Here is a 21,377-nt window from a genome sequence, read left to right on the forward strand (position 1 = left end):
CAAATAAATAAAACGCAAGATGATGACGATACATCGAAAATGTATGTAAATAGTCATAATAGTTAATAACAATAATAACAAATTATAAAGCATTTTATATGGAGGTTTAATAACCATAGTGTATTATAATACCCATAGTTGTACACACATTATCATTTTTATTTTAATGCATTATAATCACTGTTATCAGACAATAAACTGAAATAAGGGACCCCAATTTGACACAACTCAAAGATGGACAGTTACATTTCACACACGAATACATCATTAAATACTTTTTGTTTATCTGGATAAGGCTTCAATGTTGTGTTCCTGCGAACTTCATATCTTTGTTCAGAAATAAGCGTAGAAGTAGAGCTGCAGACAACACAACACAACACAGTTCCTCCCCGGCGCTTCAGTCCATTATTATATTAGGTGATGCGGAGGTTAAACTCTGTATGTAAATGACTATTAAAATAACCTGTTTGAAAAACTTTGCTTAATTCTTTGTCAAGCTGCTGCATTGATGTGAGAATTTCATAACAATCTTCTTGGCTAAAATAACTGGGGGTGCATTTCTCGGCAGCTTGGAAATTAGTTCTTTCAAATTGTGCATCCAGCTGAGTTTGTACCCACGTAGGAATCAAATGCGGTTGGCAGCCTGTATATTGCCAGTACCTTACCAAATAACTTCATTTGATCCATAAATGTGACTCAGCTTCAAACAGTATGCAATAGCAAAACAGCACACAGCATGGCTGGAGCAGCCATTGTTTCAAAGGATGGACTTTCTTCAAAAAGGCACCTTGTTTACAAATAAAATAAGTTTTGGCTCATCTGATTGTAAAAACACAACTAACTTCAACATAGTTGGACAGTTTAAATAATAATTGGCAAATACTCTAAGCCATTATGCTTACATCCTTATTCAAACAAAATACAATACTCGTTTCCCAAGTGATTAAAGCTGGAAGGATGCAATTAAAGTCTCAGATTCCTCTGGTTACAATATCCAACCCTTTGAAAAAAAAAAAAAAAAAAGGCTACATAGATCATATCGTAGTCTATCATTGATGAATCTCAATATTCATAAACTATCTACTTCATTTATCACAAAGAACATTACTAATGAAGACTATATCATTGTAAATAAACGTTTCCTTATAAATCATGACAATGTCTGGAAGTTTTCGTTTTAGCTGTGCGCGCTCCCGTAGCCTGTGGAGTTCCCCACGGAGAGGCGGAACTCGGGCCCGTTATCCTGTTGATAACCGCGGCTTTCCCTCACCCACAGTGGCCGACTGGCCGTTGGTCTACCGGATGTTGATCGTTTGACAACAGTTGAAATTCATGGAGAAAAATATGATAACGAAAGTTCGAGAAGTATTCAGTGTATTACGCGGCCATTCATTTTGAACAAGTTTAATCGTCGTAGGAAATACATTTATTTTGAAAGGCATTTAACCGGAAATGCACCTTTTATTTATAATAAGCGCTTGACATCGGCTAGTTGACCGGGCGACTCGTTTAATGACAGCGTAGCTAACCAATACTAGTCACGAATGTGTCAGGGCTCTTTGTGGGAGATAAATCATCATACAATTACGAAGTTTAAGCGCTCCTATTGATTGACACGTACAGGAGCTCCGGATATACGGTTTGCTGAAATGTACAAGACGAGCGAGCTAACAAGCTAGCAGTCGTAACGGTGTTTTGGGTTTACTGATGTTAAATAGTCCGCAGCTGGCTGGTTTGGCTAGTGTGAGCGGCTCAGCTACAACAAGCTAACGATGATGATCAGTGGGTCAACCCTTGCATTTAGGACAGGACTTTCTGGAGACACATGCATGGAATAAGTGAAGAGGCATGGAAAGTAACGGGAATGTAACATTTATTTCGAGCGGTGACTCTTAATAGTTATTTACAACTGGATATCCATAGATTATACGCTTGTGAAATGACGACATTTGCACCGCTCAGTTGCCTCGAGCACGGGCGTCGGTGATGCTGTCGACCGTTGGCCAAATGCCCCGGTTCTACGAATTGGGACAGAGCAACCCAACTTCATTATAAATCATGAAAAACTGCGAGTATCAACAAATCGACCCCCAGGCACTTCCGACGCCAACCCCGACCCCTCCGCCTCACCATGCACACGACGGTGACAAGAGAGAGGAGCCGAGACGACCGAGGAGAAAGTGGCACGTTTTCCCCGGAAAGAACCGTTTCTACTGCGATGGACGGATCATAGTTGCCCGAGAGATTGGGGTCTTGCCCCTCACCCTGGGTCTTATTCTCATCACAAGTGGATTATTCTTTATATTTGAGTGAGTTCGTGTTTCATTTTAGTTTTCACGATTCTGTCATATAGAAACTGTGATTTCAGTCGTTGTCCTAGTGAATAAAAAATGACGAAATATCTATGCATCTCGGCTTCCACATCAGTATGACAATATGAGGCAAACCAGCTCTATCTTTCTTTGTTTAATTGAATTGACTCCTGTCTGGAGGTATTAGACCTACGCCGAACCGTAGCACACGTTCTATTGATTCATGAGCAGTTCCTTATTTTTGTTTCACCAGATGTATTTGCTAATACGCAAATATGTTTTAAAAAGGTCAGATTTCACAATGGAGTCTGGCACGGTTTGACAGTGTAGATATCACCAGTCATGGTTGTTCGTAAACATTTAATTAAACCTTGGAGCCGTTAAAAGACATGCTGTGATAGGAATAGTGCTTAAAAGTAGTGTTATTTCTATCACAGTCTAGTGAAAAGTGTGTACTGCCTCCATGGATTTCAGATGGTGATTAAAGGCGCCGAGTGTGAATTAAATCCAGATCCCCTGGTGGGTGGGGAAAAAAAGAAAAAATGTAGGCTCAGTTATTAGAGACAGGGCTTTGTCTCTATTCTTTCTTAGCTTTTTATTTGCCCTGTATGTTTTAGTAATTCATCCTCTCTATCTGTGGCTGCCCCATATCACAGCTGTCCATTCCTGGTCAAACACCTGACCAGCTGCATACCTGTTATTGGAGGAGGCCTCTTTGTATTTGTGGTCATCACCTTGCTTCAGACCAGCTTCACTGACCCCGGCATCCTGCCCAGAGCAACGCCAGATGAGGCTGCAGACATTGAAAAACAGATTGGTAAGGGCCAAACCCAGCCGTAAGTGGGTTCAGAACTAAAGTTTCAAGTGCTTTTTACTTTAATATCATAATAATAATAATAAAAAAAACATTTACAGTTTTTAAGTGTTCACTATTTTCCCCAATAGTGGTATTGCTGCCAGTTTATGGCACTGGGTTTAGACCACCATTGGCTCTAGAACTAAAGGAAAAGCTCTAACTGCTGATCTTTTAGTTATACTCTGCTCAGCGGCATTTATTATGTCAAACTTCAATGACACACTTGTTTGTCACTGTAATAAGAACTTTCAGTTTGTTATATTATATTATTAGCACAATTCACAGTTGTGATTGAAGGCATTGTTCTATTGTCGGCTTCTGTACTCTGAATAGCCATTCATTTTTCCGCCTATTCATTTTAAGTAGAGTCCTAAGTAGAACTTATTACTAATTTTCCATGACTTGGTGTAATGACCTTGGTGTACACCCCGGTTCTTTTTAAAAGCAGTCCACTAGTTATATTTACCGTCAGGTTGTAAGTCATGCCAACCGCATCTTTATTTTCATATATGCTTCAATATAATGACCTTCGTGTCTAGAGTTGGCTCATGTGCACCCTGTTAACTCCCACTCATGACCAGAGTTTAGCAGCGGTGATGTAAGATGTTCATATTACCCAACTGCACTGCTGTTGTTCCAGCTATTTTTGAAACTCTGACATATGTTTTTGATATTTACCTACTTATCTTTAAGGAAACGCCTTGGACAGTGTGTTTAACAAAGTATTCTCTCAGTCTTCGGCTCAATAGAATTGCTCATCCCATTAAAAGTTCTAGGGCTTTGTCCCGATTCCATACTAACTCTAAGCAGGCTTTGTGTATGTGTGTTCACAAAAGGAATGTGACAAAATAAAGTGTAATCAAATAAGTAGAATGCTATTACAGTTTCTAAATCAAGGGCCTTCTTTGTCAAAAATCTATACACAGAACCCAGAATGTTTACTCAACATACCTTACATCTCTTGCAAAAGCTTAACGTAAAACTATATAAACTTATAAAATAATATTTTTGCATCACAACTTCACACACAAACACTAAATAAGTAGCTATTTACACATGCTAACTGTACACTGATGTGCTATCTATATCAACAATATCTAGCAGCTTTGATATTTTCATTTGTAGGATGCTGTTATTATAGACTTTGAACATAGATGCAATGGAGGAACACAAACATGTTACTTTATTTCTCAATACTCACTCATAATAACGGTTACTTTAAGTGACGAGTTACTGTACTGCACTGTAAACACATAACATTGTAATCATAGTTCTCCAACTCAACACAATTGGCCTCCATTGGCATGTAAACCAAAGAGCAAACCTGAATCCTATTTATTCAGGCTCTGATTACTAATTGATCTAATTAGGTTACTGGTGTTTTGAAAGGTGCATTCTGGGTGCAGGTGATTTATACGTGTGGTTCTGTGGCAGTGTTTAATAACAACACGCACAGGCTTTTAGATTTGAATGATGTCTCTTTGCAGAAAGTGTGTTTTAGAATTTCAAACTGTGTAAAGCAGACAATGTGCTTATAGTTAACATATCTGGTCAATCGCTAGGCTACACAAGTTAATGGTGTCAATAACTGTTTGTGTGCCACCAGTGTGACTGGTGGTAAAACAGATCCAGTATCAGCTCAGGCAACTTTCCAAAGTAGCAGTTAGATTGACATATGTTGGTTTCTGTCATTTCCTGTTAGAATTGTGACTGTATAAACCTTTTTTTTTACATAAGTTGTTAATCAAATTGATGTAATAACGGGTTAATGACGGGTGTATTCAGGTCAGATAAGCCTGTTCTGCGGTGCTGGTATTGCGAGAGGTGTATTGATATTGCAAAATAATCATAAGCTTCGTCACCAGGACTGTTTAACTATCATCTGAAATTCATAATGTGCAAAAAAACAAATGCATCAGAGCCTTCTTATGCATATGCATAAAATAATAATGTCATGCTTAGGTTGACTTTGGGCGGAGCTATGGGAATTACGCATGCTGCACCAATAAGAATGGAGGGGAAAAGTGCAAGTTGTTGTTTCATAGTGGTGTGAGACCCGATTTCACCGAGCAAAATATACAAGTGTGCTGTGGAAGAAAGCAAGTGGGAAAGGAAAATGCCATAGGTTGTGAGGATTAACTGATTGAGCTAGCGTGGTTAGCAAGCTAACAACAGTATGCTATTAATTATTATATTTTCCTAGTTAATGCACTGTTATCAAGCAGCATCTCTCCTTCTTGCAGCTTGTATTATTTCACTGTGCAGTTATATAACCGAGGCTCAGTGTTTCTCCACCTTCCTCCCCTTTCTCATAGTGACTGGACATTGGTGAGCGCTGCGATTTCATGTCTCAAAGTTCAGTCAGATGCTGCAAGATGCTAATTAGAGTGGGTCAATTCACAACTGGCAGGGAATGTGTCTCGCCCCGTTTCTCATAGAGTTGAACAAGGAGAGAGCCTGATGCAACCGCACTTTAATGTGTGTAACCAAGCAAATTGCACACGCTCACACGGCCCTGTGAAGAGGTCTGATGGGCAACATAAAGAGGAACACCTGTGCGTTGCATAGCAGCACGTGTAGTACATGTTAAATGGAAAGTGTTTAGGTCTCATAATTTCTTTTCACGGTCATCTCCTGTGCAGACAACACTGGAAACACCAGCTATCGGCCTCCACCGCGCACCAAGGAAGTCCTCATCAACCAGCAGGTGGTGAAGCTCAAGTATTGCTTCACTTGCAAGATGTTCCGGCCTCCACGCACGTCCCACTGCAGCATGTGTGACAACTGTGTGGGTGAGCTGTGGACACACACTTACACCAACTAAATCATGAGTAGAGGCTTCATAGGGCCACGGTGAACTTCATCCCATGACTTTACTTCAGGCTGGATCGACATATTGCCGTGTTTTCCAATATTAAGTATTATTAATATAAAAATGTGGGTGACAAATTTTGGTTCGTTTCCCCTTCAGAGCGATTTGACCATCACTGCCCTTGGGTGGGGAACTGCGTGGGAAAACGCAACTACCGTTTCTTCTACACCTTCATCGTATCGCTCTCGTTCCTGACGGCCTTCATCTTCGGCTGTGTGACCACACATCTCGCACTGAGTAGGTGTTGCTGCTCTGTTGTTGCTCTGATTCTCGTGTGTGTTTTTATGGTTGAAAAACAGCCGACATCTTCCTGATAAATACTACACCTGGCTCAAACAGCACCTGCCAGTAACAGGTAGTGTTTGTTTTGTCTCGCTTGGCTGATAAGTGGGGATTACCACATCAGAGCAGGTTTTGTGTCCGATAAGAAACATTATTAGGGCCCGAGCGCCGACAACGTCGGGCAGAGAAGCCCTATTGTAACTGCTCCGTTTTATTATTATTATTCTGCAGAGTAACTGCCTTTTTGGGGGCCTTAACATATTCAAAAGTTGAAAAAAAATTCTGAGCTCATGAGGACTGGTGAAAATTTTTATATTTTTAAGGTTTCATAGTTGGCCACACAAAAGTGGCTCTCTAGCGCCACCCAACGCCTTTTAGGCCACGCCCCTCACACCGTAACTCCAATTGACACAAAATGTGGCACACATGTGCAGGCAAGTGTGCTCTACAAAATTACTAAAGTCCGCCTACCAACATTTTCTGCCATTTTGAATATTGTGAAAAACATGTTTTTTGCCAACTTTTCCTAAACCGTAGATCCCATCCTCACCAAAATTGCTGTGGATCATCACTAGACCAATGTGATCAAGTGATATTTTTTTTTTTTTTTTTTTTTTGCTTTATTGTGACTGTCTGACATTATCTGGCCCATTTGGCCACTTGTCGTACATAGTATTCAAATTGCATTTCATCCAATAGCCATGCTTGCTAACGGATCAGAATAAAATTTGGCACATGAAGAAAATAAACTGCAACTGTTGGTTTGAGGAACACTTTCCCCCCTCTTTCTTTAGAAACACACTTTGTGTGACACAGCCTTGTGTCAGAGTTATATTTTCCTCTCTTTCAGGGGCTCAAGGTGGAAAAGGCCTGGTGTTTGCTCTACAAGAGAGTCCAGGCAGATATCCTTTAATCACAAATGCCTTTTTAAGATTTCTGTCATTGAGTATATTTGATTTTTTTTCTCTCCCAATATTCTGATGTTCTCCTTAACTCAACCTTCCACTGCAGTGGAGCTGGTGATTTGTTTCTTCTCAGTCTGGTCCATCTTGGGCCTCTCGGGCTTCCATACCTACCTGGTTGCTTCCAACCTGACCACAAATGAAGATGTGAGTTACGCCTCAAGTTCAATTTGTTACACTAAGTCACTATTGTCGCACAAACCTAAGACCATTTGGAATATTTGTAAAATACAATATTACTTAAATGACATTGATATTGCACCATTATCATATTTGAATAGGATTGCAGGAAATGCATTGCTTTGTGCTCACTAAGATTTTGTAACATTCTGTAGGGTTAATGAATGCTTCTAAATCAGATCACCTTGCAGAGATTCTCAATCAAAAATCCAATTAAATGTCATGTTATAAAACAGTGAAATGCTGCACAGTGAATGGGTTTTATATCTCGTCTGTTCAAGATTAAAGGGTCCTGGTCAGGGAAGAGTGGAGAAGATGTCACCAACCCATACAGTCATAAAAACATCTGTATCAACTTTTGTTCTGTGCTCTGTGGACCCATACCACCCAGGTTAGTCCTAAATCACACAAACTGGTTGAGTACGAAAATCTACACAATTAGTCAGTTCTCATTCAGGTACAGACTTCATTTGGTTTTATTTATTTATTTTTAAATATATATTTTTAATGTTTTCTCTCACTTTTATTGTAAGAAACCATGTTTCAATGCTACCATTCAACATAAATATATACATCTTCACCTTGAAAGAAGCAGACTTTCTTTGCATGTTAAATCATGTCATACTTTTTATGTTTAAATGCTTTATCATTAGTTGCTCCATCAACTATTTTTAAGACTCAGATTTGTTCTTTTCAGCTTGATCGACAGGCGAGGCTTCCTTCCCGAAGATGAGTCTGTCCAGACGGCCGGGGCTGACATCGAGCTGCCCACTCTGGCCACTAAGAGCGAGAGAAACGTGGTAGGAGGATCGTCCCAGCTGGCTTTTGGCTAACAAGAATGCCTCTCTCGTGTGCCTGCACCCCCTCCTCCCACCAAAACTCTTCCTCAGCCTGATAGAAGCCTTGTTGCCTGCTGCAGCTCAACCCCAGCATCTGTCTGCTGCCTGCTGCTGTTTGGGTTAATCCCTACATACACTGTTTTCACACTACAGTCTGTATTGCTTTCCTCCGTGCAAACAAGACCTGTAAAAGCATGTAAGCAGTTAACTGGGTGTACGAGTTTGAATTTGTTTTAGTCAAATTGAAAAAAGCAGGTCAAAAGAATAACTTTTGGGGAAATTAGCTTTTTTTTCCAGAGTGAGATCGATATACAGCATGTCTATGTGTTGAAGCTGGGCTGTTAACTTTTGCTGAACAGTGTAATTTGCCGTAATGGGAAATGTTAAAACAGTGCAACAGTAGGGCAAATAGAGACAAGGCAAAACAGTCAGCAAACTGACTCAGCAATGTCAGTTAAGCAGCAAAATCCCTTTAGGATTGCTTACATTAGCCACTCCAAGCTACTGGTTTTAGCAGACTAAGTAAGGCCGTAGCAGCAAAATCCAGTGTTCAAAACTGTGTGTTGATTTGAGCTGCAGTGCATTATATGCTTAATATTTAAAATGATTTTGCATGTATTTTCTCCCCGTTTCCAGTCTTTGTGCTAAGCTAAGCTAAGCGGCTGCTGTCAGTAGCCCATATTTAGCATACAGACACAAAAGACAATCCTTTCATCTCACTTCGGGGATAAAAGCAAATAAGCCTGTTTTATAAAAAGTTGCACTGTTGTCTTCTGATAGTCTGATGCGTTCAGACAGCTGCTCCGGGCGTTTCATGCTTCTGAACAGCTCAGTCCTCATGGAAATGAACCAAGCAGGTTTAGGGAAATTTTTTTTTTTTGTGAAGTGGGCAGCAGGGATTCACTCTTCATATTTCTTTGCTATTGTTTCACCTTTTTAATCCACAACTCAGTGTTTTGTCCTGTGCAGTACGTGTCGACTCAGGGTGTTTTATGAGGGAGGAGAGCTGGAGTTGTAAGACGTGAAGACTCCTCTACTCTTGATCTCTGACAGAAGGGATATAAAAGGATACCTGGAGAGTTGTACAGCAACTTTTGTTTACAAGACGTTGACAGAAAGAGTTTTGTTTCCAGCGAAAAACAAATATAAAGCCTTTTTGTTTAGTTGTATTTACCTGTGTGCACAAAGCCAGTTGAAGCTGTGGTGTTTCTTGGCTGAAATTCAGTTTGTTGTTTGGTTTGGTGCTTGTGCAAAATAGTCTTTTAAATTCAGTTGGTAAACGGATGAAGCTGTGAGGGAAGTTCCTGGTTTGTAATCTGTGTTGGTTCACTTTCTGCAGTCGGCTGTTAACATATATTTGTCTGCATCTAAAAGTCAAAGTGCCAAATGATTTGTGATGCATCAACTCATTGTTTCCCTTCATGCCTTTATCTCATGTTTACGTCGTCCATTCTATTTTTATACATAGTTCTATTTTGTCAGTGTCTGAAATGTAAATAAATAAAATCATGTGTTTTTGTCCATGCCGTTCATCATCAGTGTGTACTCATTTTTCATTGTTTGACCACCCCTCCCAATTTGCATTTTGGAGTACAAAAGTATGTTCCAAGGGAAGAAAAGCGTCTATTCACCCAGTCCTAACCTGCTGCTGTGTGTGTGGTCTGCCTGTGCCTCCTCCTGCCACCAAGGAGGTGAAATGTCTGGACGTTGCGGTGCTCTGCCCCGGCTGATTAGCCACCGTTAGTGCAGGAAAGCAGATGCTTGAGTGTGGTTAGCCCGTTGAGAGAAAGGGAAAGCGAGTGCAGAGTCTGCATGTCCTCTCGGCTGGCCGCTGATGCTCCTGCATGGCTCTATTCATACGCTGTTCGGTACATTTCTGAGTGCATGGTTTACCGCGATACAGTGTGTACTGTATGTCAAAATGATTTGCATTATACAGGTGTGTAGATATGGCAGAAAAAAATTGTATATTTGTGAACGCAGAAAAATAAGTGACATGAAACGGATGTATTAACTGTAGGAGGAAGCTGAAATTGAAGCATCTTTGTCCGATGGAGTGTTTTACACAGCGACTAGTGAACTGGCAGTTTTTAGAATTTGAATAAAAAATGACCCCCAAGGCTTTATGCTCTTGAAGGTCATCCATTATTCACACTTTAAGTGCATTCAAACTTCAAGGCTGGGGACATTTTAAACTTAAAAATCAGGCAAAGAGGAGTGCTAAAAAGCGGCGCCATTCAATACCTTTATGTTAAAATCACACATTTGCGAAGCGAAGCTATGGACCAAATCTTTGACGTTACTCACTGTTCTCACATCAGCTTTGTTTCCAGCAGCAGCAGACAGCTGTTTTCAGAGAGAAACCTCTGATTAACACGTTACACCATTAACCCGGCACCAAGCAGCTGTAAGACAAAGTTAGCGACTAGCTAGTGGAGCATTTCAAGAGCTGAAAGGAACAAATATTAGACTTAAATTCATCAATTTTCCAGAAACAAGATTATAAATGTCAGTTCTTTTAAATCAGGGCTTGAGACTTTGTTTGCCACTGCATTTTATTAACAAAATTATTTTAAATCCTATTTATGTGCATCTCTTTGACATAGTCTTGAGCTTCTTTTAATATCTTAATTAACTTTGAATTCATTTATTACTACAAGGTGCTATAAAATATGAATGCTTTGCCTTACAAATTTAGAATCAATGTCTATGTATGGAGCTCACAGTCACTCTATTATATAAGTTATTGTAGGGATTATGAAGCAGGATACACCCGGCTCATACAACACATAATGCACGTCTAGCATTGCAGGGGGAAAAAAGCTGTCATCACAAATTGGGGACTTACAGTTTGAAGGACGTGAACATTCAGGTACATTCTAGCAACATAGATGAGAAAGCTCTCATTCATTCACATATCTTTGTTCCAGCTTCTGCTCAGCTGACTCTGGGCTCCCTCCAAGTTAAACCACCCACATTTTGGCACAATCTCTGTAGGCCAATAATATCGTTGCCATCAAACTTTAAATATAAGACTATTCTTCTCTCTGTTAGCCCATTCACCTCCAGTCTTCATCACATCAGTGCCCAAGGCTCCTTCATTCACATCTTCAGCCAACTCTCTTTACCTCTCCACCACCACCATCAGTGTCTATTCTCCATCAGGGGGAATATTCATCACTAGTTCCTCTAAATATGACTTTGCCTTGATAGGGTCTAAATCGCCAAACACAACCCTCCACAACTTCCCTGTGCACCATGTGATAAATGCATTTGCAGTCTAAATTAATCTCTCCGGACTAAAATATTATAAGGCATAAAAGTCAGGATGTTTCTGCATCGAGTGCTTCAACTTTGACCGATGCTCTTGTGTGTTCCCTGGGCTAGACATCTCTCAAATATGATGCTATATCTATGGCATGAAACATTTTCAAGCTCCTGGTTCGGCCCACTCGCGTGGCCTGCTTGCACACCCGACTTGCCTGCGATTCATCTTGCACAGCTGTTGCAAGCGTTCACTCAAGTGATTTAACAGCCTGCTGTTCCCCCTGTTAACTTCAGTGGCTCGTCTCATCAGCTCTCGTCTTTTTCCCCCTTCCTTTCTCATGCTTCCCCAGTGCACACAGGGAACTAAAGGTCTGCTGGAGTCGGCCACTCTCCCTCCACTCCTGTCCGCCTCGTGTCCTCAGGGGAAACCTCACACAGCTCATACCTGCCCAGACAACAGCCCTGCAGTGAACTCTGACCCGTCACCGGAGCTCTCCAGGAGCTGCGGGGCCCGCCACACCGCTAGCTCCCAAGGCGACGCCTCTCCGCCGCGCCACACCAAGACTCGCTCAAAGAAATGCAAACGAGCCGCTTTGCATATTCCCAACCCTTCCTTCGACATCCCCGTTTCCCCGGCCCCTCCAGACGCTGGCCCCAGCTCCAAAGCCAAGGGCCACATAGGTGCCAGCTTCGCCTCTTTGCACTGACTGGCTTTCTCAAGTTTGTTTGAAGCTTGCATGCTGTAACACAGTCAGATACAAGTGGTGTGAACTCAGAAAAGTCTTTATTATTTGTTGGTTCCCTGACTGCTCTGGGTCTAGTCATTGTGGATGAGAATGACAATCACAAAGATGAGTGTTTGAGTGTTCAATTTGTCGCAGAAATAGGATCACTAGAGTTGATTGGATGTATTCTGGCTGCGACTTAGCCTTTAGTGTAGACGGACAAGCACATGAAAAGATGACATTTGTAAGATGGAGGAACTTGTGTACTGATAGCGCCATATGCCTTTCTGATGATTCTCATGTAAAACATGAACTTTACCAGCATGTCAGATCCATCAAATATTGTAAAATAGTGGCTTTGATGTAAAAAAAAAAAAAAAAAGACAAAAGCTTCGTATGGTATTTAAAAAAGGGAAAATCCATCCCAAATATAGAAGTCACATGTCATTTCCATAACATTGTGAAGCTCAGTTATTAGTGTGATCGTATACCAGTTTCTCCTTAAGTTGAGGAGCAGACAGAGAGTTTGTGCCGATGATGTCATCGTGAGACATATAGGCATTAAGTCATTTAACAGGTCACTCCGACAGCAGCCACGGACTGTTTGCAAGGATATAAATGGACATTTGGTCATCTAGTCAAATCGGAAAGCTCGGTGTTCAAATCAAACTTAATTGGATGTACAGATAAAACCTTAAAGCCAGCTCATGTTTGTCCTGGACTCCTTTAGGAGGTTTCTCAGGCTCTGAGTAGAAGGCTCGTTCAGTTTTATTGGTTTATTGTCATTGTTCAATTAAGACAAACCAGTCGCCAGGAAAACAAAATGTCAGCATTGTTGTTCCTGCAAACCACGGATACGTTGATTATTTTTTTGCATTCGGCCAGAGCAAGAGAAGTAGTATATTGATGTACCATTATTGAAAGTTGTGTGGCATAATAATAATAATAATAATAGTAACAATGAGCTGGGATCGGCTCCAGCCCCCCCGCGACCCTGAATACAGGATAAGCGGTAAACAATGGATGGATGGATAATAATAACAACAATAATAATAATAATAATAATAATAATAATAATAATAATAATAATAGTAATCACAATTAAGAAAGCCCAGGCTGGTGGATGGGTCACACAAATACAGGACTTTCACCCAGGAGATCGCTGTTTGTTTTCATTGTGAAATTGAAAGTGAATGTTGAATGTTGAAGTAATTATTTTTTTGCATATATGATAACCAAGTAGCAGTGTGTTTCTGCAAGTGTGATACAAGGCTGATATGATTCCTGGCAACTGGGTCATCCATTGAGTTCAGTAAGTTAGTGTCAATAGGCCAACCCCACATATGGTCATGCCATTATCACAGCTTTCTTGGTTCAAAACAAAATAATAAAAAAAAACAAATAAAAAAGGTGTTAATATAACCATTCAACATTTAGAAACTGCACATGCAAATTCTGATTTTGTGTGGATTTTCCCTTTCACTCTGCACATACAGCACAGTGTGTATCTGTATCGATGTGTACTGTTGTTCAGATTTGTGTGGTGTATATGGCAGTGAATACAACTGCATGATAATGACTAAAGATACTTTTTTTTGGTTTTGTTCAATTACATCCATTCAAAAACATGACCGTATACAGCCGACAGATCCTGTACCACTTTTTGTAGGAAAGCTGTGGTTTGGACGTAGTCATACTGGAGCCGAAGCAGTGCCGTTTATTGCCCGTGTGCCGCACCTCCTCCTGCTTGTGCTACATTTGATACCCCATGATGGTGTAAAGCCGACACGCCCTGCTCATATTCTGCATCTGCACTACAATACCTGTTCTCTCCTCCTTAAACGTTGTTTTACACTGTGCGCTTTGACAAATCCAAGAAGGAGCGTGAGATTGGTTCTCAGGTGGAAAATCTGTAGCGGGTCACCTTCAATATGCAAGTTTTATGTGACATATATCATGTTGATCCACATTGTACCCTGATGGCAAATGCAATGATCCAAACACTCCCCACACACTTAAACGTAGGCATGCACATACACATGACTACAGAGTGTTACACTTCATGTGCAGTTTTTTGCTGTGTCATTAGTCATCCTAACACATTCTAGATCACACACAAGTAATGCATTTCTGAGGGGAAAAACATTGTAATATATTTGTATGAATTTAAAGGTTGTTTGAGACAACGCAAAGTAAAGGAAAAGAAAAATAAAGTTCAGCAAAATAAATTGGCTCAGATTGTATTTATTAAAAAGCCTTTTTCATAAAGGTATAAGCCACGCTCATCAAAAAAAAAAAAATTGTGCTACATAAAAAAAAAAAAGAATCCAACCAAGGTGGGAACAAAACAAAAGAGCCCAGCAAGTTCAACCCTACAACAATTCAATCCAACAGCCAAAAAAAAAAAAAAAAAAAGCAGAGCAAGCAATATATGGACACAAACAGGTGATTGTGATCTGCATGATTGAGAGTTGGTCCAATCAGAGCAGAGCTGAACAAGCTGTCTGATACTCCCACACCTCTGATTGGGCCAACCTGAGTGTGGCTCTCAATCATGCCGATCACAATCACGTGATGAATGTGTCTGTTCTTTGCTAATGGCTGACGACCATCTCTGTGTGATCAAAATGTTGCACAATTAAAACAGCTGGGAGCTTTTAATACCTGTACAGATCTTTTGATTTTAATGATGTTCCACAGTCAGCCACTAGATGGCAGTGATGATCCATAAACATGGAGCTGCTGTCAACCAAATTATTCACAATCAGCCTAAACACTGTGCACACATTGACACTTTTTTTTTTCTTTTAGCACTTTCCCCTTCTCAAGCAGCCTCTTCTCTTATCAGGTCACTTCAGTTTGTCTAAGGCTCTTCCTTTGTAATGACTTCATCAAATACAGTATATACAATGAAACTTCCATGGCATCAGATCCTGAGTCTGATTGGGTATTGCTGAATCCAGAATGGTCAACGGAAATTTGTGCAAATCTGTCCAACATTAAAAACACACACACAAGGCTTTAACACAATAACAGACCATCACTCAGTCAAAGGTACAGGTTGATGTTTTCACCTTGCGAGTCTGTATATGTGTTCCATTTTTACCTTTTTATTTTCATGTGTTTTATTTTTATATTATTATATACACACACGGACGTCACAGCAGATCATGATATCATCACAAATCCAGTGATTCGTGTACAGATCTGTGACCATGCAGAGCTAGTGACATAGGGCCCTAGTTTCGTGGCGCAGCGCAGGGCGGCGCAGGGTGGCGGAGCCGGCGCAATGCAAGTTTCGACCCGCGCAGCCTTGCGCACCGTCAGTTTGGCAGTTTGGTAGATCGCCTGCGCCAAGATGGGTTTGGCGGCGCAGCAGTGGGAGGCGTCACAGATTCAGCTTGGCGTAGCGGAAGTTTCGTAGCAAAAAGCCTCGCTGAGACTGAGCTGAAAGCTCGCCAGCTCCTACCTGGTCTACTTTCGGCGCAAGGCGTAAATAAAGTCCATTCATTCAAGGCGAATCACAGCTGGCGGAGTGGAAGTTTGGCTGACTGCGCGCAGTGCGCACACGTCACTGATGGTGCGTGTCCACAGGCAGCGGTGTTTCCCCGCGTCCCATTCATTGGTGTCTATGTGAAAAGCTGTGCAATGCATTCTGGTAGCGTCGCGGCGAATGTCGAGAGACGGCGCGCGAGTTGGCCGCTCCTCATTTGCCTAAAGTTGAAGTCGAATCTACTTTATGCTAATCAGAGGCGCCGGGCTCGACTCGCCGCCTCGGGAACGCTCGCGAACGCTCGCAAAAATGTGTTGTTTAAAGGAGAGCGCCTGTCAATCATCCTCTAGTGGCAGCCCACCAAGCGTGCAATACTGGGAAGCGGCGCGTCCACACGCGTTTAAAATCGCCCCTGTGGACACGCACCTTTACGCCTTCTTCTCCTCCCTCTTTCCCACTTGCGCCGGTGGGCGAGACGGGAGGTGTGCCTGCGCGAGCCTGCGCGGTGCACGAAACTTGCAAAGTCCAGGCGGACACACCCTGTCGGCGCGGCGCAGGTGCGCTGAAAGGTCTACGAAACTAGGGCCCATAGTTTTAAATGTTGAGAAAGTTCACCTATGGAGGGCGGGTCGGGAGGTGGACGGGTCTGAGACCGCATATCCCAAAACTTTGTTATTAAGTGACGTGTTTGTGGCGGTTTTCCTAATCCTAAGTGGTTTTCTTGCATATGCAACTGTTTTGTTAAACTAAGCATATCTACATATTTAAGCCTAACAATGTTTGTTGTTCTGTTGCCTTAACCTAACGTTCCTTTTGTTTTTTAATTATTAATTAATAATTAGAAAAAACGTGGCACAGACACAATCCATTCTGGAAAATTTGAGCAACACAGAAAAAATGTTGATAAAATTTGGTTGATTGACGAACATCACAGGTGTGTAGTTAAGATCCGAGGCCAGGCAATTTCTTTAGGTATATTGCAATGTTTTGTTATTTCCTTATCCACATGTTGCGTGTAAAGAGCACATCATACTCATGTAATTGCACACCACATTTCACAGATTTGCATATTAACTCTGAAAGAATGTTGATTAGCAAGATGAAAGTAACGTGTCATCCCACAGGTTTCCCTGCTGGCTTGCTGTTTCTGGGCAGTGACTATTGACAACATGAGAAGACAATGTCACAGCTTCAGAGAACACATTTTGTCCCCATCGTTTATTTCTTCTTCTTTTTCTTATACGATCAAAGTTTTCACATCAGTTTTTATCACCAATACTTTTTATAAAACCAACGGATCGTATTTGCAATGTGAAAGGTGTCACTTGTGGTGATGTTGAGAGAATTATCGCCCAACTCTGGAGTAGGCTACTCAACAAAAATTAAAGCTAATGCTGCTGCATGTTTGTCCGATATTGAAAGGCAACTCTATGTTAACATGTTAGCAATAACAGATGTGGTGTTTAAAGCCTGCTATGCTAACACCAAGTGACCAAAAAATAAATAAAAAATGAATGCAGCTTTAAAGGGAAATTTCACTGCATAGTTTTTAATGGTTAATCTTACATTGTTTTGGCAATTGGCACATATACATAATGTTGATCAATGTGCTTTGTCTCTGAAAATAAATAGATGCCATCTGAGCTCTGGTAATGTCTGCGTCTGAATCTGGCTAAAATCGTTATTATTATTTAGTCACTGATATAAAAAGCAACTAGGCCCTGTGATAGACTGGCGTCCTGTCCAGGGTGTACCCTGCCTTCGCCCAATGACAGCTGGGATCGGCTCCAGCCCCCCCGTGACCCTGAATACAGGATAAGCGGTAGACAATGGATGGATGGATGGATATAAAAAGCAACCTGCGACATTAAAATGTGTTTCACTCAGAGGCTCTACTGTAAACCACACTACAGATAATCTTTCACTATTTAAACAAACACAATCTAAGCCAACATGATGTTTGCCGTTTCAAACATTGACCTCCTATGAAGTCATGTATTATCACTTTTGTTCGTCTAATCTGCCTATGACTGAAACATGTGGGATTATCATATGTAAATAAACCAACCTGGAAACCGCCAAAGCGCCATGCTTCTTCTTGTTCTTGTGGAATGTCAAGACAAATTAAATTGCTCCAGGCCAAAAGAGTCTGCCATGTTTAATGAGTTCCTCGGTATAACAAATAAGCATTTCTGGAGAACCGCCGCTTAACACCACTGATCTCCCCGCCGTGGTCTGCCGTGTATGGCTGGGTCATGAAAACACAGTGCTGTTGCCAAGGAGATCCCCCTTCTTTGCTTAATCAGTGGGGTCTTTGTCTGCGCCTCAGACTTCAGGTGAAACACTTTCATCACCCTTTACTATGCATTTACTTCTTGGCGCCGATAACATCTCATCAGACGCCGTGGCTGACTCTTATTTAGAAGTGTCGTTCTTCTGCAGCAGACGGTGCCAACGTCAAGATGAAACGGCAGGAATGGGAATGTTTCCAAAACTTTATCATATCCTCATTAGCAAAGTTCAACTCACATGGTTTTTAAAAGGCTTACTGCTGATGCCTACAATGCTTATAGCGTATAATTCACTTTATAGCCTTTATTTCTTTTTGTATTATCGGCTATAATGCTTTACACCTTATAAACTTTATAAGTGAATCTGTATAACCATTGCAGGTGCAAAAGAAAACAAATCAACCTCATATACAAATTCCCATGTCAATGTCAACGATGACGACGTCAAGGCAATTAAATCTCTGCTATCCCTGTTAATTCATTAACTCATTTCAATCACATATTCGTTGAGTCAAAAATACGAGTGAGTGGACACAATGAAGTTTATGACATTTTGTATTTATGTTTTTGACCATGAAATGATCTGGAAATGATGTTAAACAATATGTTCAACCCCTGGGTTTGAGTCGATGTTTGGGAAGTGACCAGAAGAACGAGACTGTGAATACAAGCAACTTAAAATGAATCTCCTTCACAGGTGCCAAGGCTCACCTTTGGGAAGCAGGTGAAGGGCCTGGACATCCGGAGGGAGCTTAGAGTGCTGCTCCTTCATGTGGAAAGGAACCAATTCAGGTGGTTCAAGAATGTGACTATTAGGATGCCAACTGGCTGCTCGTAGAGGTAGTTCCAGCACATCCATCTGGACAGAGTCCCCCAGGCAGAGCCAGAGCAAGCTTTGAGGGTTATGGCCTCAGAAAGAGCTGGAATAAGTAGTAGGGGAGCTAATTTGCTGAGCCTGCTTCCACCATGACGCTAAACTGGATGGAACAACAAAATGGAAAGATGGGCTGTAAAATCACACTGCTTCATCCGGTCTGTCAAAGTCACTTTTCAAGCAAATAGGGAACAGTTCATACTCGTTTTTAAGATTTTAGCATTCCTTTAAAATCCCTGAAGAATCCTTTAAATCCACCCACAGCTGAATGAAGCACCCTTCTTTAAGGTCTAGGGGATAAAGACAAGGACAAGCTTCGGAACGACCGTCCTGCTCTTCGGCAAGAAAAGTTCAAATACAAATCAGAATCTAAAATACATTATTGATTTATATGCTATAGAACAAATATAATAAGACATATCAATTATTTATACTTTAACAGTGAAAATAATGATGCCGAAAAGGGATATATGATTATGTGTAAACCAGAGTGTTGCAAAGTATTGATTTAATTGGTTAGGTATGGCACTTAATAATGCAAATGGAAACAGTGTGCCATCCTCACAGACCCCCATGTTAAAATGACCAATGATGAGCTGTTCAGAGGTCATGGTTATTTAAGTGATCAGGCTGTCTTTAATAGGGTGATCAATAAGGAAAAAGCCAAGGATAAAAGTGGAGAGCTAATTGGTCCCAAGGTCCCCAGTGGTCTCACTGAAATATAATCTAGAGAGGAATGGTAGAGAAAGTCTGAAGATCACAAGGCTGAACCGGAAGATCTGGATTGCAGAGCAGGGATCAGGGATGAGAATACCTTCAAGTCTGAGGCCATTATTCTACAGTTTTACAGCAAATCACTTAACAATTTGTGGCAGAACAAAGACATAGAATGCAGTATGGAAAAGGAGCCAACAATAGCAGTTGCTGGTGTCCGACTCACATTTCCACTGTGTGCCAAATCACAACGGAAATAACATTAAAAAATTCACTTCAGATACTCCATGTCTCTTTGTTAAACCCCAGCAGACCCAGCTGCACCTCCTGTTTGGCCAGGTGTTTGAACTGATCATTTCATTCAAACCTAAAAGCACTGATTAGACCGTATTTTAGTCAACACCTCTAGCAGATGCTCTGCATGTTCTGTTTTTACATTCATTATCCAGACAGGTTCAATCCAGATCTGACATTCCTCCAGCCAGCGCTGACTTCTTCAAAAGGAAGGGACTGATTTGTCACTTGTCCAATGCATCAAAGCAGATGCCGGAGACATTCTCCTGCTTTGAGAAAAATCATTAGCAGTTTCAGTTCACAAAGCCCATGTTATCTTTTATTCTTTCAATCCGTGAATGCAATGTTTGGTCTTGCTGTCATTTTTTTTGCCGCATGTGTTGCTATTCAGAGGTAGGCTGTGTTACCACTGGCACATGGAAATGGAGCACCTGGAGGCCACATGTAGACCGGATATAGGAGCTGGAATGAGTCAAGCTGCTCTCATACACTGTTTGGAGGTATACCTACCAAAACCAATGCTCTGTCATTGCTATATATCCCGCAAAATTAATCTGGATGTTATCCAAATCCATTTAATCATGATCCAGGAAATATAAAAGCTGACAAACATTGCATATGGAGGAGGGTGAGGGTGAGTTTTGTTGCCTGAAAGGTAACCAAGTTGTTTCCTGTCAAGATGGAAGTTTATTTTGAAAAGACTGTATCCATGTGATAAGTGGAAATTGACATGTGTCTGAATGTTCGTAAGAGAGCACACATAAAATAAAGAATAATTCAAAATGTATCAAACGAACCATGGATACGCTGAAAGAGTATTTGTTGAAGATCCTGTATCTGCTAAGGAATAGATGGGAAGAAAAATCCTTTCTCAATTTAAATTTCAGATCCAGGTGCGACTGGATAACCTCGATATTCATTTTCTTCAACGTTCAGATTCCTGCCTCCTCCATACACTGTGACAGAATCCTCATGTCAGGTTTTTTGCGGTACACTTAATATAAACTGTAGGTTGTTTTGTAGTGTGGGCTGGCATTGCTTCTGCCTCCTCACCACCAACTGTTTAGCCTCTAATACTGTGTGGGGTCCGCCAGCATGAAACCACGCTCAACAAAGTGGAGGTGAGAAATCGCATGCAGCCGCTTGACTTGAGCAGAAATTTAATTGATTTTGCTTCACAGGGGAGAAGTGAGAGGTTGCTTGCAGTTTCCCAGAACCGCAAAACAACAAAACAGCTAACACTGTTAAAACCAGTTCAGTTTTTGAATCTTGACACAATTTAGATGTAGAATAAAACATCACTACTGCTATATTACTGCAACCTTAACAAAATGTATCATACTGATCTAGTATCACCATGAAAAGGTAGCTTCCAATCATGGGACACCACCTGAACTGAAGAATAGAATAGAGGAG

General features: G+C 41.1%; 1 protein-coding gene across 1 annotated transcript; it reads left to right on the forward strand.

Moving 5' to 3' along the window:
* The first annotated feature begins 1,492 nt into the window (after positions 1–1,492).
* zdhhc18b (zDHHC palmitoyltransferase 18b) lies at positions 1,493–13,072 on the forward strand. The gene is made up of 9 exons (XM_084031816.1): positions 1,493–2,309; positions 2,969–3,129; positions 5,811–5,960; positions 6,140–6,277; positions 7,173–7,224; positions 7,329–7,431; positions 7,746–7,855; positions 8,162–8,264; positions 11,921–13,072. The coding sequence occupies exons 1-9, from the start codon at positions 2,059–2,061 to the stop codon at positions 12,275–12,277; spliced, it is 1,425 nt and encodes a 474-aa protein (XP_083887942.1). The 5' UTR covers positions 1,493–2,058; the 3' UTR covers positions 12,278–13,072.
* Positions 13,073–21,377: the final 8,305 nt, after the last annotated feature.

The sequence above is a fragment of the Eutrigla gurnardus genome, assembly GCF_963514095.1.
Source record: "Eutrigla gurnardus genome assembly, chromosome: 17".
In the NCBI taxonomy this organism is placed as follows: Eukaryota; Metazoa; Chordata; class Actinopteri; order Perciformes; family Triglidae; genus Eutrigla; species Eutrigla gurnardus.